This window comes from Platichthys flesus, chromosome 11 (assembly GCF_949316205.1).
Source record: "Platichthys flesus chromosome 11, fPlaFle2.1, whole genome shotgun sequence".
In the NCBI taxonomy this organism is placed as follows: Eukaryota; Metazoa; Chordata; class Actinopteri; order Pleuronectiformes; family Pleuronectidae; genus Platichthys; species Platichthys flesus.
In genome coordinates this window covers 14,487,675-14,508,526 of record NC_084955.1, presented here as the reverse complement: position 1 = coordinate 14,508,526, position 20,852 = coordinate 14,487,675, and the positions used below count along the sequence as shown (strand labels likewise).

Genomic DNA, 20,852 nt, shown 5'->3' with positions numbered 1-20,852 from the left:
GGCCGTAAAAATAGATAATTGGGGTTGTCATGACAACAGGGTCCAGAAGGCCGACGGTGCCGTGTTTCGCTTGCAGAACTTCAAACGGTATCAAAGCTCCACCAGGGTCCAGTGCACGAGCTCTGGTTTGAATTAGGGAGCGACTTCCACAGCCTCTCGTCAAATTCAAGATCAATATGGAGCACCCCCTTCAGAAAAGGAGAAAAAGGAGAAAAGGGCCCAGCGAGACCTGGTCCAGACGGACCGAGAGATCTGGATTTCATTAGAGACAATTATCTTATCTGTTTCATCTCAATGCTGCCCCAAGGGTTGGCAGGCAGACCAGTGGGCTCTTTGCAGTTTGAGGAAGCCTGCAGCCAGCCAGAGGCCTGCGGATCGGGTCATTAAAACACTCCTGCCCCTGCTGCTAGTGATGAAATGTTTTCATGCTTTCGTAAATAGATTTTCTTCTTTCAACCCCACAGGACACAAAAAACACAACTTTCCTTCTCTGGCTGTCCCGGGGTAAGGATGCCCTCAGTTTTGCGGAGAGTCAGCCAAAACATTTGTTAGCTTTGCTCTTGGGTGAAGCTGCGTGAGCGTGTCTGCACTTCATCATCAATATGTAGCCTGGACCCCTTGTTGAGGCTGTGTCATGGCATTTGGCAAGGACACCTGTCAAATCAGCATATACAGTACAGACACAGTTATAACTAAGAAACTCTGCTCTGGAAAAAACGTCAGATAGTTATGCTCACCAGGAGGCACTGTTAAATTAAATTAAAAGAAAAGGCACTCAGTCGTTTTCTGGTTGAGAATTAGGTGAAATGATTGATCCTCGTCTCTCATCCCTCCATTTGACATAAAGGTAGAGCCTGGAGACGTGTAGCTTAGCTTAGCACAAAGACTAGAAACAGAGGGGAAATTGCTAGCTTGACCCTGTCCAAAAGTAGCAAAACATTCTTGCCAGCCGCTCAAAAGCTCAGCCTGTCCCCAATCGTAAGTCAACCTCAGCTGTACATGATAGAAACCGTCTCTGAAAAAAAGTGGTTGATGTTTACTTTGACATTTTAGTTTGGTGCATGTTCCATCCATTAACATGGAGGAGGAGAGACATGGAGGGGTGATGTGACTTTTGATGTCACTTATGGGGCGCTATCATGTCATCCATTTTTTTTTAAAGGAAACGTTGTGTTGCGGATTTTAGCTGAATTATTGTTTTATCAGCATGGTTGGGAAACATTGTTTATTAATGTATCTTGAAAGACACAACAAACGTTGGCTCATGAATCACCAACAGCGTATTTGTGGCAACTAAAGCATCATGGAATTTTGTATGGTTATATTTAAGCACTCGCAGCACAATGCTTTTGGTTTAGCACTGAAAACAACTTAGTTTAAACATTTAACCTGTGTTGGTTGACCTGCTAACTTTATGGAGGCGACACGACGACGGTTTGCATGATGCCTCCTGCTGTTCCCAGTCTTAGTGCTAGAGGCAAAGCTACAAGTACAATCATCTCTACAAGAAGGAAAATAAATGCATTTCTCCAAAATGTATTTAAACTACATTTTTTAAACAAAAATATCGAGCATGGTTCAGCACTTGATATGTATGAGAGGGCAGAAGGTGCAGCTTAAGTAATCTGGTACAGTTTGGCTCATGAGAAAAAAGAAATCGCTGCTTATGCAAGGAATGGATGCCCTTTGTGGTTGAAAAGTGGGGAGGGGGTGACAGGGCACTCAGAGAGGGATATGAGGCCCACGCTGGACCCGGAGCTGAAATCGAGAACCCTCCTCATCAGGGGTTAGGGATCATGGGTAGAGACTTCCCTTCATCACAGCCGAGCTGGGAAATGCGGAGGACAGCATGGGTCAGCTCAGACAGCCCGCTGTGTGCTGTTACCATGGCAAAAATCCCAAGGGCCAAAGAAAATAGATGACAAGCGCAATAATATGAGGAGTAATCACGAAGGTCAGCAGCATGCCATGTCTTTGCCTCTACTCTCAAGGCCACATATTCTCCAATAGTCCCAAAAAAAAAAGAAAAGTAGGAAAATGATTCGGTAATTTGGTCATTTTTCCTCCATCTGTGCAGAAATCAGGAAACCTTGAAGGACGTGCTCTAGAGACTCTCCACGAGCAGCCAGTGAGAGATTCCAGTCCACTTCTACGGCGAGATATTTGCTTTCCGCCTCTTTGTGCTGGGTGCCCTGCAGATGGAATCTAGCATCCCCTTAGAGGGGAAATTTTATGACTTATTAACTGTCAACAGTTCATAACCTCCAAGGAGCTATTAAGCCTTCTCCTGCGGTCACACCAGAAATGCCCGTGTTGTATTTGGCCTGGAAAGATATTTGAATGTTTCTTCTCTCCTCCACCCTGCATGCAAGTGCAACAGAGCGCTCCTCGACGTCAGATCACCGTGTCAAGATAAGGATAATAATGTGTTCGCTTTGGTTTGAAATTACAGGAGGAATAGTGTGGATATAATAAAGGGAGAGAGAGAGAGAGAGAAAAAAAATGGAGACGAATTAAGCAAAAAGAATTCATAGCGATGATTCAACCCAATAACATTTAAATCATCAACAAGCCATGCAGCCCATAGAGAATGGTGATACGATTTTTTTCCCTCCTCTATAATTTAATAGTTCTCACAGCTGCAGGTGAATTACTGAAACAGTCTTATGTAAAGACTAGAAAAATGATTTTCCCTTTCTAACACATTGAGCTATATCGTACTTATATTTATAGTTGAAAAATGGTGTCGGCAGTGTGACTAAATCATTTATCACCGGCCAAAAACAACTCGGATGAATAATTGGCTCCAGATGTAGCTGATTCAAGCGAGATACCGGGGTTCATTTCCTCTCTGTTCTTTGTAAGACAACCTATTACACCTCCCAGGCAGCTGCTGGGTATACTGGCCCAGCCTGAATATCAACACTCCTCAGGTGTCAGGGCAGGAATCACACAACACACACGCAAACGCTAGTCACCACATTTTTTAGGTCATACATTGTTGAATATGAGAAGATGCTGTGTGAACTGTGTGTCCTATTTTAGTCCATTCAAAATATACTGTGACCTCTTTTGTAGAGTGCAACTAAAACCTGCAGGCATGAGATACTTGTACTTTGAGAATTTCCATTTGATGATATTTTATAGTTCTACATTTCAAATACAAATATTGTGCTTTTTCTTAAACTGCATGTGTTTGACAGCTATGGTTGTTAAAATATTTTTAAAAAAATTTCAGAAATAATGTATTTGTATAAATTACATTATTATAAGGCAGTTAAACTTAGCTCCAAGGAAATGTATCTTTATCCATTTAAAGGCACAATGCAAGTTATAATATATAGTCCAACGTGTAAATGAGCCAGAATTGGCATGTGGGCACAAGCCTAATTAACTATTAAATTACTGCTTACACTTCGCACAAGTTAAAGTAAGTCAATCACAACACTGTAAAATCATCATTATACAAATTGCAGATGATACTATTGTATTTGTGTATATAAACTAATGCAGGGTTATTATTTGTAATACAGGACTTGTTTGAGACTGTGTTTTTACAACCTTTGCAAAAGTAAAAGATCTTATTCTACTGCAGAGTTGTTTGTATTGACAAAGTGTAAACTGCATTCGGCTTGAAGAAGTGTGTGTGTTTGTGGGGGGGGGGGGGGTCACATTCAGGTGTGCTGCACAGTTATCATGAAAAGAAGAATAAAATACAAAGGCAACAAACAGTGACCTGAACACACACTTGCAGGCAGTAGCAGTTCCTTTGTTTGTTTTATATACTAAAAGATCTGGGAGGCCATAATTCTCCACCGGCCTTAAAAGCGTCCTCTTCCGGCCCTTTGGGCCCATGTGGTAGTAATTAAGTTCTCCGGCTCGGCCTCGCAGGTGACTGACACTGAGTGACCACTCCTCAGCACCCCTGCATGTGCTAATGAAGCCCAGTTTCCTGGTTGACTTTTCTGTTCTTTTTTTTTTGTTGGGACTGAGATATTCAGTTTAGTTTTCAGTTGCCTGCCCTGAGTGTGGGACCACTTTGACACTCACCAGTTACAAAACGTTTCGTATCTGTATATGTTTTGGCAACGTGAACACTACTATTTTCTTCTTCTTTTTTTTTTTTCCTGGAAGAACCTGGTTATGCTCAGACGTGAAGCGGTTGAAGTGAAGTTGCGATTGCAGGTGGGAACCAGCTCTGCCGTCTTTCAAACTCAGCTACGTTAAATCAGGTTCCCGCTCCAATCCGTATCCAGGCAGGTCGGCGGGAATCGCACGCCAGCTTCAAAACAAATAAGCACCGGCAGAGGAGGTTTCCGAGGACAAAATCAATCTGTGCAGGGATGTCAGGATTGTTTAGAGGAAAAGGTAAATAGTGAAGTGGAGTGGCCCAGAGACTTTAATGCAGTGTTTACACTGTAATTAGTCTTTGCAGAATGAGATTCCTGACAGAGGCTCTGAAACAGCGTGGCATGATAAAATAAACTCTAAACAGTGCCGTTTCAAGACATCCTCCATGGACCATAAACCAAGACGGCCTCCGCACTCTACAACCACCCCTCTCCAATTTTCAGAATGGGTGGTCGAAATTTTTTTGTGTTTTCTCCTCGGGCCCGTCTAATGTGCGCCCTTCTGTTTATACCCATCATTCTCATAATGTCTTTTTTTGCATTTGCATTTTCCCACTGATTTTGTTTTGTTCCTGTCGGTGTTTGTCCCTCGACTTCCTGCCCCCCCCCCCCCCCCCCCCGTCCACTGTGATCCCAGGTTTCAGCCTCCACTTCCATCTCTCTGCAGGCCCCTCCGGACTCTGACTCGATGACACAGTCTACAGCCATGCGTGCAGAAGGGGGGGGTGGAGACGACGACTGGGGCTCATTCAGCAACTGTGTCACTGTCCACCTGAGCAAACACAGTCTTGGGGGAAACAGAGAGAGAGAGAGAAAGAGAGAGAGAGAGAGAGAGGGAGGGAGGGAGGAAGGCGGGGGAGAAACTGGTAGGGGGACCAGGAACCTATTGGTGAGGGAGGGCTGGCGGAGTGACAGCCAGTGTACAATAACATTAGTCTTCCGCTTTGGCCCAAGCGAGCGCTCCTTCTGGACACATCTCTGCCTCGACGTTTCTTCTTCTTCTTTTTTCTTTTTTGTTTCTCTCCCTCCTCTCTTTTTCTCGCGTGGAGCTCCCTCCAATGGAAACACATTCCTGTCATGCCTCACTGCGGTTCCCTGTTTAGATTTCTCATTACAAACAGCATTACACGCATGGGCTGGAGCTGGCCGGAGCACAAACCAGGGAGAGGCCGGGGGACTTCAGTCCTCCACAGCCTCCAGGAGAGAGATGAAGGAGCTAGTGGGTCTATCACAACCTCAAATCATATATATATTAACTTCTTCTTCTTTCTTTTTTTATACATCCATTAGTTCTGAGGGGAAAGAGAAAAAAAGAAGAGAACACAAGCTGTAATAGCAGTCCATCATCAGGAGAAAATGGTTTTAGCAAAGGGAACCTGCTGTGAACTCCAAACACTCTGTAGCCGCCTTCTGTTGTTTCACAAAACTTCAAATGAAACCCAACAGAAACCTTGGGAAAAAAAAAAAAAAAAAATCCTTTGATATTAAACTGTCACGGGAGCTGCCAGTCCATCTTCTGATTTTGAAATCTCGCTGTTACGCCGGGATAGGACAAACCCCCAATTTCCATCCCTGCGATTTATGACTATGACGTTGAGCTGCCTCACAGGACACCAGAACTTTATGGAAAGCAGACCTCCATCTCTCTCTCTCCCCACAGCCTCTCATCTCCGTCCAAGTGCAGCACCAGAGGAGTGGAGCTGCCGCGACCCCCCCCCCCCCCCCCCCCCCCCCCCTCTGTCTAAGTATCGTTGACTGACACCTGACTGGGTCCATTAGTGTAAAGAACCCGGGTTACAAGACAATCCGCCAGGGCTAAAATGATGCCGTTTGGGACAATAACCGCTCCAGAGCTGCTCGCTGTCAAATAACCCTCGACCTCAACTCGTGACTCAAAGTGGGCGCCATGTAATACAGAAGCGAGAGGTCCTGTTCTAGTTGGTTTTCCACCTGTATCGCTTCATAAAACACACACACTGGGAATCTCTCATGTCACAAGCTGAATAAGCTTTCAGACTTTTTACCACTTTGTAGAGAAACACAGTCGGAGCATCCATGTTGTGTTACCCGTCTTCCCGTGCCAGAGGGAGCCTCACGGACAATCTGCTCCGAGTTCCTCCAAATCCATGGAATCGCACCCTGTGCTGCGGCCAAGATATAAGTGATAACAGTGGTCGAGGCCTTTTGAAGATATGATGTGGACATTCTTTCAAAACAGACCCTCTCTTTTTTTCCCGTCTTTATGGAGTCATTTATATATACAGTGATGTTTATGTTTCCTTTCAAAGTCAGGTATTAACGACAGGAGTTTTATTTATGGAGCTGTCATGGATGTGCTGAGATGACCGACTCTGCAATCAAGGGTTGATCGCTCATAAAGGGTTGTGCAACTCAATACACAATAAACTGAATAGGCAGCATATTTAAACTGTGTCATGTGTGGTTATCTGTGCTACACAACTATACTCCACGAGAGCCAAGGTAAAAAAACACTGGATCGTGACCATAGACTATAAAGATGTATCTCTACTTTCTCACGCTATCCAGAAATTAAGCCAAAATATCATTAATATCATCATCTTCATTAGCTGAGCACATCGACTGGAAAGAGGAAACATCCCCCTCCAGCACCTGAACCTCAGCAGACTGAACAAACAAGCTGTGACATGTCAATTAATGCATTTAAGTGGGGCCATTTCCTGTCTTTGTGCTAAGCTAAGCTAACCAACTAATGTTGGATTCTCACTGAACATACAGATGTGGGATTGGTATTGATTTTCTCACCTAACTCTGTGTTAGAAAGCGAGCAAACTTCCCTTATCAGACTTAAACTGAGAACTCAACAAGGCACAAAGGCACATAATACATGTAAACCCTTGAGTAATATTTGAGGTTTATTTTCACTTCGCTAATAAAGTGGCTTGGGAGGAAATTCCCCCAAAGAATCCGAGCTTGTCCAACTCCGCGTCCAGAAGCCAGAGCAGGAATGAGCGAAAGTGGAGGCCACCTGTTCCCCACTCACTTCTACTACGGTCTTGGCATAATGCAGGCTTGTTCATGGCAGATTAACACCCGGCCATGTGAGGTGGCAGTGCCAGCTGAACTTCAAAATGCAAGGGGGAGCTGCCATTAAACCCCAGTGCACCACAATTTGCGGCATCCTATGGATTTAAATCACATGATCCCCTCGAGTGGACGGCGATTTCCCACGTTGTCGAAAAAGAAAACGTTCCATGGCGACCCTCAGCGCCGGCGTGGGCACACATTCCCGTCTGGTCGGGTAACACATTCTTACATTCATTAGTGGTGCGTGATGTTCAGCCTGCAGTGCTGTTCTGTTAAAACTGTGATGTAGCACCACGGAACTGTCAAAGTGCTGTTTCACAGTCTGGCCTTCGCCCACAACATGAAATTGTGTAGTTCATTATGAATGATGTGAATTACACAGTCACCCTCCGGGGCATATCGGGAGCCGACTGCTAAAACTTTTCATGTATACCGTGCTGAAGCGTTTTCTTCAAACCTGCTTTCCCTCAGGACGCCACGACGCGGTTTCACACAGTGAAGATAAACAGCTTTTACTAAACTGAGGCATAATTTAAACACACGGCCGCCTTGATTCGACTCGTCGAAGAACAGGCCTGTAATGAACTCCATACATCATTTAGACTTTAACATTACACAAGCTCACAAATTGTGAACTGAAGATTGAAAGACTTCAATTCAACTAAAGAAAAGGTTCAACTTACATGTTGTTTTCTTCAGTTTTCTTCAGCTTTCCTCTTTTTATTCATGTGCAATATGGAGAACAGTCTTGTTTGTCAGATTCACACTTTTACCAAGGTGACATTTGTAATTTATTTCTACAAAGCTTTCTCAATTAAAATGTCTCAACACAACTTGACCTATATTATATATTATTACTCACATTACGTTTCAAACAATGTACAAACACAGAGAAATTCCCAGTTTTATTCAAGATAATTCTAATAATAAGATCTGCTTTACCTGAGGCTTTTCGTGTCTCTGTGGTTCCTTCGTTATTTCCCCCGGAAGTTAGAACACCCAGTTATCCAGGTCCCTTGTCCGCTGGTCTTTCCTTCCACCACTTTTATTGGTCACTTGTTACGGACCACAACTATTTATCGCCGTCCACTACATAACGCAAAAAAGTTTACTTCACCACCTCATCTGTGAATATGATTTACACCTGAGCCTTGTCAGGCAGATTTTGAATGGCAGTGGTGATGAAGACCAACACTCCCATGATGCCATCTGCTCCACGACGACAAAACTTATTGGTTATTTAAAAAAAACATCATTCAACTCCTCCAACTAAATATGCCTTCCAGTATTCATTTCAAGTATTGGCAGGGAACTCTACACGCGACATCCCAAAACAGGCGTCAGACTCGACCTCGCTTCTTTTCGGTTTATTTGAGTGATGACGTTATTTGGAAATTGCACAGATGAGCGAACATGGCAGCAGCAGCATCAACGGAGCTCGGGGCGTTGCTTTCCTCCGACCTGCTCCGCAGATGCACCAACACGTGCCTCATGTGTGCACGCGCAGATGTTTCCCTCAGGGATTAGCCGGTGATATAGTGTGAAGGACAATCGACTCCCTTGCATGCACATGCCTCGGGGACCTTTTCAGGGGCCCTCGTTTTATTCTCCCAATATATAGATAATGAGAGAGCCCTTAAAACCCTCCTGGAAATTTATTTTCCTTGGGGGATGCTCCGCAGGCTGCATTCCTCATGCCGTGCTATCTTTACACGCCTTAAATCTCCTGCGATATTTTTAAATATAGAACCGAACTCTAGAATGAGAGATTTGTCAGGTGTTGAATGTGTGTTTGTTAAATGATTATATACTTGTTACTTAGTGGTTAGAATTTGATGTAGACCGAATATTTCTTCAAGAAAAATTTTCCTTTCAGGAATGGGCTTATTATCTGGTGTTTCATTCAGGCCACTATTATTGGCTTCCCGTGTTTCCCTTATGAGCATGTCTCTAGTTAATACATAGCATTTGCCATGTCATATAGCTTATAATAAAAACCCCAGTGGTTCATGGTCACAAGCCACAAATGGCAAGATTTTAGAAGAACCGAGCTGGAACTCAAAATGGTCTCTTGGCTCGGGCTTGGCAGAGAAACCCCAACTCTTACGAGGCCTCGGGGTGCCATTTCGTCCCGCGGTGCGTTCAAGCAACACTTACAAACACGTCCTGTCCAACTAGCTGGAGAGTGGCAGACTTGCTTTATGGGCTCTGGACTGGACGGTGTGAGGGAGGCAGGCACGTAAAAGGGCCTGGTCGCAGGAATCAAAGGGAGGAGGCGGCATCCCAGGGACGCCGGAGCCCCTCTGACGGGCTCTCACAGACAGGAGAGGCCAAGTTGGCCAGTCCACGTCATCTCAGTGGAGAGGCCACTTCCCAAGGCCACTGTGGTTCCTCAGTATCACCTATCAGCCGGGTCAATCAGTGGCTGAGATAAAGCAGCTCCTCAGGACGGATTGTCTTTGAACACAGCAGGGGGAGAACTCCCCCAGGTCTCTTATCTCATTAAACTTGAAGAGGTATATCAATCCTTGAAAGGCTAAGATAACAATATGGATGACACCGGTCAGGGGGACTGAGGGTAATATTGACACTACCCATGTTGGGGCATCAGCTTTTTATCTCACGAGATGAGAAGAAAACATGTAGAATTCTTCTGCTCCTGAAAGAATATTTTTTAGATACAAATAATATATATTCCACTCGTAAATATACAAATCTGTGAGATGCTTACTAGACAAATCAAGTTAAATTTTTTGGAAAAGCAGTTTAAGACACATTCTCCTCATAAGTATGTGATTTAATGTTTAATGACAGGCAGTCAGGCCATCAAAGCAGCGAGTCTTGGCTTTCGCAGACGACACCGGCCGCAGAGAATCTGACGTCTGTCCTCTTTTCTTCTGGGTTTCAGTTCTTTGGTAACACCACCAACACATAAAACAGTCTCCACCATTCGCTGCCTGCAGCTCTGCACTGTCCTACACCTCGAGCATGGTTAAATGCACATGGAAAGAAAAACACCACGTTGTGCTGCCGGATGCCAGATTCGCAAAATCTTGACATGCACACGAAGAAGAAGGTGGAACATTTCATTTGTGAGCTATTTTTGCCACTTACTATCTTCAACTTTGGTGGGCAAGGACTGAAATAGTATGAGTCCTACACACACATCAAATGAAATCCTGTAAATCAAGTTATAAAGGGAAAAACATGAGAAAATTATGAAAACCCAAATAATTTGCATTTATTTAGGCGCAGAAATCTGCCCAGTTGACAAAAATTGAGGTTGCCAGTGCAGTTACAAGCGTCAACTTCCAATAGCTGAAGAAGATGATGATGAGGAAGATGAGTAGATGTTTCCCTCTGGGTCCCTTCAACAAAAGGATACAAAGAGCTGCTTTAAAGAGAAAAACTACTGACCACTACCACCAACCAAGTTTATTCATGTTTTCAATCTCTGTGTCAGATAATAGGGAAACCAGTTCTTGAAATGTCCTTCTGCACTTGGTTTTCTTCTCTACAGGTAATTCTTAAAGCATCCAAAAAGCATAAGGGCACTCAGAGGGCACAGACCTCTGCCCAGGCTGATTGGACACTTTATCACCATATTGCTTTTACATTTGTTGAGATCAGATACATCTTGATCATTATCTGCATTTCACCCGTTCATAAATATCCATGACAGATTTTTTTTTCATAAAGATCTCAGTATTATCTCTGAATTATTTCCTGAGAAACACACAATAGTGTCCAAAAGCAGCCGATCTCACAACGTTAAAGAAAGAGAAACAACATTCCTGAGTCTGTCTCCTTGATAGAATCGGCTCCAAAAGTTAACGGCTTCTTGCTTGACCCAAGAAAGTATCAAGAAAATTGGTTTCTGTAGTCTTTGCATAATCCTTCAAATAAACATGCATGTGAAGAACTTCTCAAATACGAGTGATCCTCGAGGTTTTTTGCTTTGGCTTTAAAAACTCTGACGTATCCACCGAATGAAAGAAAAACAAACAAACCAGGGATTTCTTGATCTGCTAAGAGCCATAACAGTCTACCAGCAGATTAGGACTGAGAAACGTCTTGGAACAGCGTGGAGCTATTGTCAGACGTGAAACTGTGCAGTCATCGGGGAAATTCTCTGGTGGTTTTATGCCTCTTAGGATCCAGAGCCATCTTTGGGTTTTCCCTCATCATCAATCATGCTGTGCGACTTGTGATCTGAATAGTTGGGTCTGCGGAGAAGTTGGCTGCAGAAAAGTCAGACACAGATCATCACAGGGTTTTTTTCTTTACTGCAGCTCAGCAAGACCGTCAATATAAGGTGTTAGCGGTAAACACGGCGGCCGGATCAAAGGGGGCATGGCCATGTATTGACCTGTAGGCGTAACATGAGTTGACATGTATTGATTAGAAGCCACAGACAGTGGAGTTTCCACAGCTGGTCCGTGTTAGCTGGGGAAACGTTGGCTCGGCCGGGATGACCACGGCTGCCAGGTGGACTTCATGCCTCCACTTCGGCAATTTGACACCATTATCATGATTTCATCTGCTGGTCTACTCTGGGAATTCTCCTCTTAGTTCTTTTGTTTTTTATTCTAGAAAAACTCAAGTTCTAAACTGAGCACATATTATTACTAGTCAGGGGATGAGAACCTGCCCCTTTATGGCCTGAGCATCCTGTCATAACATTACCGAGTCAGACAGAACCAGCTGGAGACATCATGGTTCTCCAGAGAAAGCTTGAAATACTTACCTGGATTGTGAGTTGTAAAAGACGAGGCAGCGCTAACACGGTCAGGAAGGGCAGGTCAGTGTCACAGAGGGTCGGGGAGGAGTTGGTTCGCTGTGGAAAAAGCGTTTGAAACTGAAACTCAAGCAGAAACGAGTAGTGCTTCTTCCCACAGGCCATCACTCTGTTCAACACCTCAGATCAATCGTACAGTGTCAATAGCCCTCTCACACCAAACATACGCCCACTTCCTCTTTTTATAGAGCACATGCACGGTTTCTAAAATGTATGAATTCATCACATTCGTCAATATGAATCCTGCACACTGTAAAAAATGTAACAATATCATATATCTCTATATATATTTTTAAACATGTCCTTCCCCTGTCTGCATATTAATACTGTATTTATTATCTACTTCATTACAACACAAAGAACCTGTTGTGTACATTGTCTCATTGTGTATTGTTCATTAGTGTTTCCAATATACTGCATATTCTTCTTCCTTTTCACGTGTTTTTGTACAGTAAAGTCCAAACCATAATATTTCAACAATTTTTTTCTTGAACTTTATTGTTCGGTTTATTTCCCTGTAAGTTCACTGACAGCAATGAAGAGTCACAGTCTTTGTATGTGTACACACACGGCCAATAAATCTACTTCTGGTTGTGATGTAGACGATATTAACCTAGATCGGATTTACCCTTCTAGATTTAACAACTGCTCAAGGAATTTGTGGCTGTTGCCCAAAAACACTTAAATAAGAGAACTCTAAGGTGCAGGGAATCAAACCACCGACATGTTTGTTGCTCTCCACGATTTATCACCTGTAGGCCAGTTGTTGTCAGGTTAGTAGCTGCACAGTAGTTAAAAGGCGACAAATAAACAACACACAAGTTACAAGATCATACAAGTAAAGAACAATTCGTTATTTTTCTCAACCAAACAACATTTTCACATTTTCAACCTCGACCAAGAAAGTCCTTTTCCCGAGGGCTGTTGGTTTGTTTGTTGGCAGGATTACACAAAAACTACTGAGCCGATTTCCACCAAACTTGTTGGAAGGAGCTGTGGACCTGGGAAGAGGCCATTACATTTTGGTGCGGATGTGGATTAGGGCGTGAATCCAGGAATTTTTTCTCTTTCTTTAACTGTGTTTCATGACCACTTCCCCTTTTCTTAAGAACTGGAAAAACGTGCGTAGGATTGTTTTGGACTCACAGGGGCTGTGCACTTAGTGTGTGCAGGACCCAAATGCAGAAGAGAGACTGGTGTTTAATTAAATAAACTTACTTCACTGTACGGCAGGTGAGTGCAAATCCCAAACTCCAGGACAGTTAAAGTAAAGCACGGGCTGATGATGGTGAGCAAAACTGAAACATGAACAGAAGACATGACAAAGACAAAGGGAAACCCATACACAAGGGAGGCAGGGATAACTGAAGACAAGTGAAACTCATTGGGACAGACAGGCGAGACGATCAAACAGGACAAAGAGAGGAGGTAAATGCAGAAGCAAAGAAGTTTCAAAATAAAAGAGAAAATGAAGAAATCAGATTGCAAAAACAAATAACCAGACACGGAACAGAATCCATACAAACGGTGAACATGAAGTCCAAACAACATAAAATAATTCAAAAGTTCACCAAAGGGCAGAGTCCATAGTGACAGGTTCGATACAGGAAGTGGGTTGAACTGAGGGATGAGGCAGAAACAGGAATGATGGAAGATGTGTCAGCTGAAAGTGGGAGACCTGTGGCCTCAGGGCATTTAGCAAACCCCCTTTAGAGACACATGTTAGGTGTCACTTCTCCTAGTTCTGATCTTACCATCTATTTTCCAACTTTTATGAGGTTTTATTCACTTTAGTTTTTACTCTTTTTCTCCTCTGTGACATTTTTATTTTGGTATCTTTTCTCTGACTCTGTGTGATCTAATTGTTTCCTCTTGTTTTCCTTTATTTCTAACTTCTAAATCTCTTTATAACTGTTTTTTTGAACGGGGCTATATAAATAAAGTTCATTGTTACTATTATTCAGTCTCTTTAGTTTAGTTCGTCATGTGCACAACAAAAAATTTAAGTGTAAGTGCTTAATTGTGGCATTTGATTGCATTGGCTTATGAATCAGAAGTGTAGGCTACATTGAGAGGAAAAGCAGAAGAGCAAGATGTTTGGTAATAATAAAGTGGCAGGGTGAATAACTTCCTGATTCATTCAGACTCACTATGAATAAGATGGACTTTATATCTTACGTTCTAAGCTGTAAAATGCATTTAGGAAATGATGCACTAAATAAATTGAAAACCGACTGAACAAATGAGCTGTGATGCATCTGTTTGAAGCTGTTAGGTGGGGTTCATGTGGTATGACTATATATAAACTTTGGCCTTTACACTGTTGACAGCAGCGAAGTGTTGTTAACACATTTGACTGAGACCGAGTTCTTGTCACTCAGCAGCTTCAGAACACTCAAACACTATTTTAATGTTTGCGAGGACGTGTGAATGCAAGAATTTGATTTCTCGATGGTTCTCATTTGAAATGAAGCCATCTGAGTTGCCACCTTGAGTTTTTAGACTCTGCAAAGACCTCATCGCCTTCATCCATCACTCATTCATGTACGTGCACACTGCATCCAAACGTCTATTTTCACAGCACTATAGGCGCTAAAACTCAGGCTCCCTCACTTAGAGTCTAATCCATTTAGAGGAAATAAGTGGGCTTATGTCGTCCGTACTTCCTTACACCTTTTAAAAAATGCTTGTTTGCTTTTACAACTGGCTCTGTGCACAGCTGGGGAGGGGCCGTGCAGATGGATTCGGGCTTCGTTATTTTCTCGGCCTTTGTAACAGCTCATTTAAAATCACAAGAGCCTGAAGCCCGAGACCGATGGGATCTACTTTAGAAAGAGTCGGTGTCTAATTGAACCCAAGTACCTCCTAATGTGCAGAAACACAACACCTCTGAAAGGTTCATATTTTGATTAAATGTGTAGTTATATATAATACACTATATAGAATAAGTCTTGAACTATTATGCGTATGGACCTGTACACTTAAAGGTGCAGTGTATAGAATTTAGTGACATCTAGTGGTGAGGTTGCAGCTGAAAACCTCTCATCTTACCCTCCCCTTCCAGACCTAAAAGAACCTGTGGCAGCCTTCAGTTGTCATTAAAACTCAAGAGGTGTTAAGTTTGTCCAGTCTGGACTAATGTAAAAAACAGGGCGGCCTCCGTAGCGAAGAGCCGCTCCAGATGTAAATATAAAGTATTTAAATATAAAGGGCCCATTCTAGGGTATAGAAAGCAACGATCTTTACAAACTAGATGAAACACACTGGTGAAAACATCAATAAGACTATTTCAGTTTCTGCCAATAGATCCCTTTCACCTGAATCTTACACACTGGACCTTTAACAGCTCATAGGACGGTCTTCTACCATCATAATTTGGCTGCTTTGTCCATTAAAAAAAATGCTCTCACAGCAACTTTAGACCACGAGTGAACTTTTCCAGTGTCATCATTGCGTGTATAGCATATCACGCACGTCACATGACCTAAGCCTGCTGTGAAATTGCTAAAGCTCGGTTTGAAAGTCTCCGCTTAAGTCATATATCACCCGCTCGCGAGCTCACCTTATCTTGACTGCTGTAATGCGGCCATGAGGAACCTTCGCTCACTCACATCAAAGAAATGTTTTGAAAGCCTCTTAAGCTTCCTTTAAAGGGTTACACAGAACCCCCCCCCCCAAAAAAAAAAAAAAAAAACCCGGGGTTATAGGACCCAGTGTGGGAAAGGCAAGCCGAGCTAATGATTTGGGCAGTACACTCGAGACGCTAATTTTTAAATAAGCAGACAGTGTCGTTTTTTGAATTTACAGGACGGTGTGTTTATTTCTGCAAGTTCCATCGGTGTGTTCAGCCCGACAGCAAAAGGAGACGCAAACACACAAGCGACAAAACGGCAAGAGACACTGTCAGAGGTAAATTAACTTTATTTAAAAAAAAAAAAAAAGATTCTTAATCACACAAGGCAAAAAAATGACAAGAGAAGAAAAACTGCAAACTGCTATGAACAGACCACATGAACAGGATCCCCCTCCACTCCACACCCACACACACACACACACACATATCGACAGCGAAGGGGGGGGGGTTCTCGTTACGACCGAATCAAAGGGAGCGAGAGAACAGGACTCACATTGTTCTGATTGTGTTTACTTACACTAAAAACATTACGGACGGACAATCTCGAATGTACAGTATAAGACAAACAGTTTGGATTTTCACATGGATCCACACACAGAACCTCATACTAGCATTTTTTTGGGGTTTGTTTTCTTTTGTTTTAACAGTGAGTTTGACGGTACAAACGAAACTGGAAGGTTTACAGCTATGCAATACATTTGATTGATCACTTTAAGACAGAGTATACATGTAGCAATGGGCACTTTCAGGGGGGAAAACAGGCTTTTTTAAAAAAAAAGAAGAAGAAAGAAGAAGAAGCAAGGTCCCTTCTTCTTCTTTCCTTAACCATATCCCCACTCACTTTGTAATTCGTCTTGACAGTAAATCAATTCTCGAGCCTGGCCCCTTGGACTCCTCCAACCCTAGGTCCTCCTCTCTCAACATTCCTGCACACATGAATCACTCCAACTCCTGGCTTCTAGAAGGCATTTCCTGCCCGGCCCTCTCTCTCTCTCTCTCTCTCCCTCTCATTCTCTCTTTCTCTCTGACTCCTCTGCTGAAAGCCGGGCAGGAACCCGGCCCGAGCTTTGATTTGGACCCAGAGGGAGAGAGGGAGGAGAGCTGGGCTTAGCGCACAGGGCCCTGGCTCTGCTCAAAGAGAGAGAGAGAGAGAGAGAAAGACATGGAGACTCGGGATGTGTTGGGAGATGACTGAACACCCAAGCAAGGATTTAGTGCTTTATCCTTCAAATTGCAATATGAGCAGCGGACCTTATTTCCAATGGCAATATCACTCCCCAGTCTGCCATGCGGGAGCGTCCTCTGTTTAAAGGATTAAAGTATACATTCTCTCTAATGCGGACGTTCCATTATTACAGTACTGAGACCACTTAACAAGGAACATCGGCACATATTTTCGAGGACGACGGGGTCATGTAGTGTTTCAAACTCGTAAACACGCCGTCAGGACTCTGTGGTAAATCGCGACGTAGAAGTGGATAGAAGAGCCTTCAAATATTTCATGGCAAAAATGTACACGACGGGAACATGACTTGGCTCTTCGCAGCTGTACACCTGTTCCACCTTCCCTCTAGAAATCACCGTTGATGCTAAACTCCACAGCATATGTACATGAAACGTGTCGTCACTTGATGTCCGAAGCAGCTCTTTAAAAAGAACGGTCTAGATTCTCTTTCATATTATATACACAGAAAAAGTGAAACGTACATATTTTACAGAGATCAATACACGAGGATCGCAAACGGAGAGAGTCTGAGCGCGTGGGACGAGCGAGGCTGCAGCTGAGTGAGACGGGGTCGTGACAGGGAGAGTTGGCCTACTGTGCAATGGCTGCTGTGTGTGTGTGTGTGTGTGTGTGTGTGTACAGTATGTGAGTGTGTGTTTCTCAGATGTTGATGTTTGTAGAGACTTGTTTGTCTGCGAATGTTGCGGGTGTGTGATCTCGTCCTCTTCCCTCCTCAGATCATGGCTCTTATCACCAGTCTCCCTTTGACCTGGTGGAGATAGGTGTTCTGCACTGACTCCAGGCTCTGACCGCTCAGCGCCTCGTCCTCGCTGTCAACCGGCTCCTCCTTGACCCTGATGACCCCGAAGTGGGCATCTGGGAGCTCGCCACTGGAGCCACTGCTGCTGCTGCTGCTGAGCGTGTGCTTCCGGATGACTCCTCCAGGGGGCAGCCTGTCCTCCTGCATGCTCTCCATCTGCTCCGCATGTTGCTGCTGCTCCTCCAGCTCTTCCTCCGACTCCTGCAGGTGCGCGTTGGGCTGACGTAACTGCTCAATGGACTTGGACAACAGCTGCAAAACACACACACACACACTCCACGTCAGCGATGCTGTCATGCAGCCAGGGAACTTAAAATAGCAAGTTCACGTAAACAACAATAAGCAAGTAAATACACAGGGATGTGTCTCACCATTTAAAAGCCCACATTCAATTCTTATCTGTCTATTTACAAACATTTAATAATAATTAACTATTTTAAAATTAGATGTCTGGAGTTCAATCTAAATATATATACAATATAAATAGCCTACAAATGAGTCACATTTACATTTAGATACGATACATATTTAGGTTATTTATTTTTCGCTAAATGTAATCTTGCTCTTACAATGGAATGAAACACAAAAGACCTCAAGTTGACATTTACACAACCACAGGAAACTGCAATCGAATATCTGCATTCAATAAAGCTATTGTAACTTTATTTATAAGACAAAGGGAAACGTCAAACTGATGCAGAGCGAGTCTCGTTGCTTTGGAAAAATATATTTTAAGGAGGTTTAAGAGTGGAAGCAGATTAGCTGTTGTTCCGGCTTCTATATGTGGGTCAATAAGCGAGGAATAATGTTGGCTGCCCCAGGTAAGTGGATTAGTGTCACTCACTTGTTTTATTTTTAAGAAATAGGGGGCAGAATGTACAAAGTCTTTTCTGATGTTACTTCCTGTAAACTGTAGTTATGTTCTCCAGCAAACAGTTTGTCAGCACGTCACTCCATAGACTTGTTAAGAGGATATCAAGAGAGCAAATCACACAGTGCTACATCAAACTCAGTGTATCTGCAAACACGTCAAACTACCCTTTGAAAAACATCTGTTCATAAAATGCCTACATGAAAACTCTTTTTAAACACTGGATCGTACCTCTGGGTTGGGCTCAGATGCTAAAACACAGCCGACAGCTACATTTTAATATAATGATAATGAGTAATAGTGTCAAATAATAATGACCGTGCTGTGACACAACTAATCGACCACAAGGGGGCTCCGTGAGCAGGCTGATAAACAGCTGGTAACCACAAACATTACTGTCTACAGAATGTAGGCCTTGTATAAATATCCTTTTAGCTACAAGAATCAGCCTCCTTAGTTTGGCATTAGCTAACGCTGTTCATACCTCTTCTTAAAATACTTAAGCTCTTGTAAATTTTCCATTAGTGCCCCCTACTGTTGCAGACACTAAAGGACATTTAAAAACAACCGCAGACAAGCCTCTGCTCGGAAATTAATTAGGGCAATGTTTTGGCGATCCCTCTCAATAAACACTGAAGGCTCATCCCTGATTAGTGGCCATTTATAACCTCCACTGAAAGAGGCTTTACTCGCGATCTCATTGGCCTGAGTGATCACAGCAGCGCGCGTTCACGTGGTCCCGGACAAGATGTCGCAATTATTCCAAAGCTCTTTTCAAATCAAGTGAACAGTGGCGAGTGCTTTTCAATCACTGCAGCCGATATTTAAAAAGAACTTCGGCTGCCGTTTGACTCGCAGGGAAATCTGCTGGTCACTTTAGGTGTTACACAGGAATTCAAACAGTTGTGTGTGTACTGTACGATTCGGTGTGTGCTTGTGCTGCTTTGTGCTTTTTATTACTTCCAGGTAAGCGCGGCTCTACGGTTCCCATGGCTCGATCAGGACCCGGCGTTGGGACACATCAGTATGTGAGCTCACACAATGCTGCCTTTCACAGTGTCTGCCACCTCACACACGTCCCTCACCAGAATAATTACACTCTGTGTAAAGCAAGGTCACCTCGGCTGGCGTACAGAAACACAAATATTGCCACAGAGGAACAAAATGTATTCTGGGCACTTTTCCTTCATTTGAACTTAGCTTGAATTGAATTTCACAGAGTTAGCATGTGAAAAGCACTGATGCCTTAAGCTATGATAACAGAATTAGTGCAGGGGAAGCATTTCTTCCCCATTTGAAGTCAGGCAGAAGTTCTTTGCTTCGCAGAAAAACACCAGGATTCCAGGGGAGAACCGACGCGGGCCCGGGTGTGTAAACCCGAGCTTCCACAGATGCTTTTACAAAAGGCTAAAAATAGATCAGCATTTGTGTGCTGAAAATGATTAAATCAGACTCCCTGCGGTAAAATGATCTCTCAGGAGACCTGGAATGGAATACGATGAACAGCACAATACCTTATTTATGTGGATCTGCTGCTGGTACTGTTTCTGCTTCTCCAGGAAGTGCTGGTGTTGCTGCTGGATGACAAGCTGGGCCAGTGTGTTCTGGGGAAGTGGAGCCGACTGGGTTCGGTTCAAGGGCCGGTGTTTTGGTAGTTTAGGACGACTGCTGGAGGGGCGATCCTTCATGGCCAGAGGGGACTGAGGGTGGGACGACATGGAGCCAGGGCCTTGACAAAAGAAAAATATAAATATTTGATTATGTTTCACCGAATATCACGAGAACACACTGTGATGTAATGTTTGACGACAGGGCAGGAAGACTTACCAGAGGAAAGGATCTTCTGCTGCCTCATCTGCTCCTTCTGGAGGAGGTGCTGGAGGAGAGCCTGGTGACTGGGGCTCACCTTGGACTCCAGGCCTGACTGTAGAGGCACAGGGCCCAGAAGGTTCCCAGGCAGCCCATGTCTGATTTCTGTTGATCTGTCTTTCAAAATGGCAGCCTGAGAGAGGAGAAAGGAGAAAGATGTTTTATTAATTGACTTTCCATATTCTGTGCATTAAGACTGGTTATTACCTCTACAAAGGAGGTTTTAGTCTGTGTTTGTTAGTCGCTTAGTAAACAGGATTATAGCAGGATTACACAAAAAGTACAGGATGGATTACTGAGAAAATTGGAAGAAGACTGTGGAGTGGGTCAGAGAATAACACCTTCTATTTCGATATGGATCTGGATCAGGGGGTGAATCCACAATAATTTAAAGCATTTTTTTAACATTACGAGATATGATCATAATTTGTCATTATTT

The 20,852-nt window shown here is 43.5% G+C and overlaps 1 protein-coding gene across 3 annotated transcripts in view; it reads right to left on the bottom strand.

Moving 5' to 3' along the window:
- Positions 1–15,897: 15,897 nt before the first annotated feature.
- Positions 15,898–20,852, bottom strand: part of hdac9b (histone deacetylase 9b) — a 34,015-nt gene continuing 29,060 nt past the window's right edge. For all 3 annotated transcript variants that reach the window (XM_062399608.1, XM_062399607.1, XM_062399609.1), the window contains exons 9-11: positions 20,372–20,546; positions 20,059–20,273; positions 15,898–17,925 (exon numbers count right to left, since the gene is read on the bottom strand). In XM_062399608.1, the coding sequence (XP_062255592.1) occupies positions 17,587–17,925; positions 20,059–20,273; positions 20,372–20,546 (729 nt within the window). In that variant the 3' untranslated portion in view covers positions 15,898–17,586. The remainder of the gene's footprint in view (positions 17,926–20,058; positions 20,274–20,371; positions 20,547–20,852) is intronic.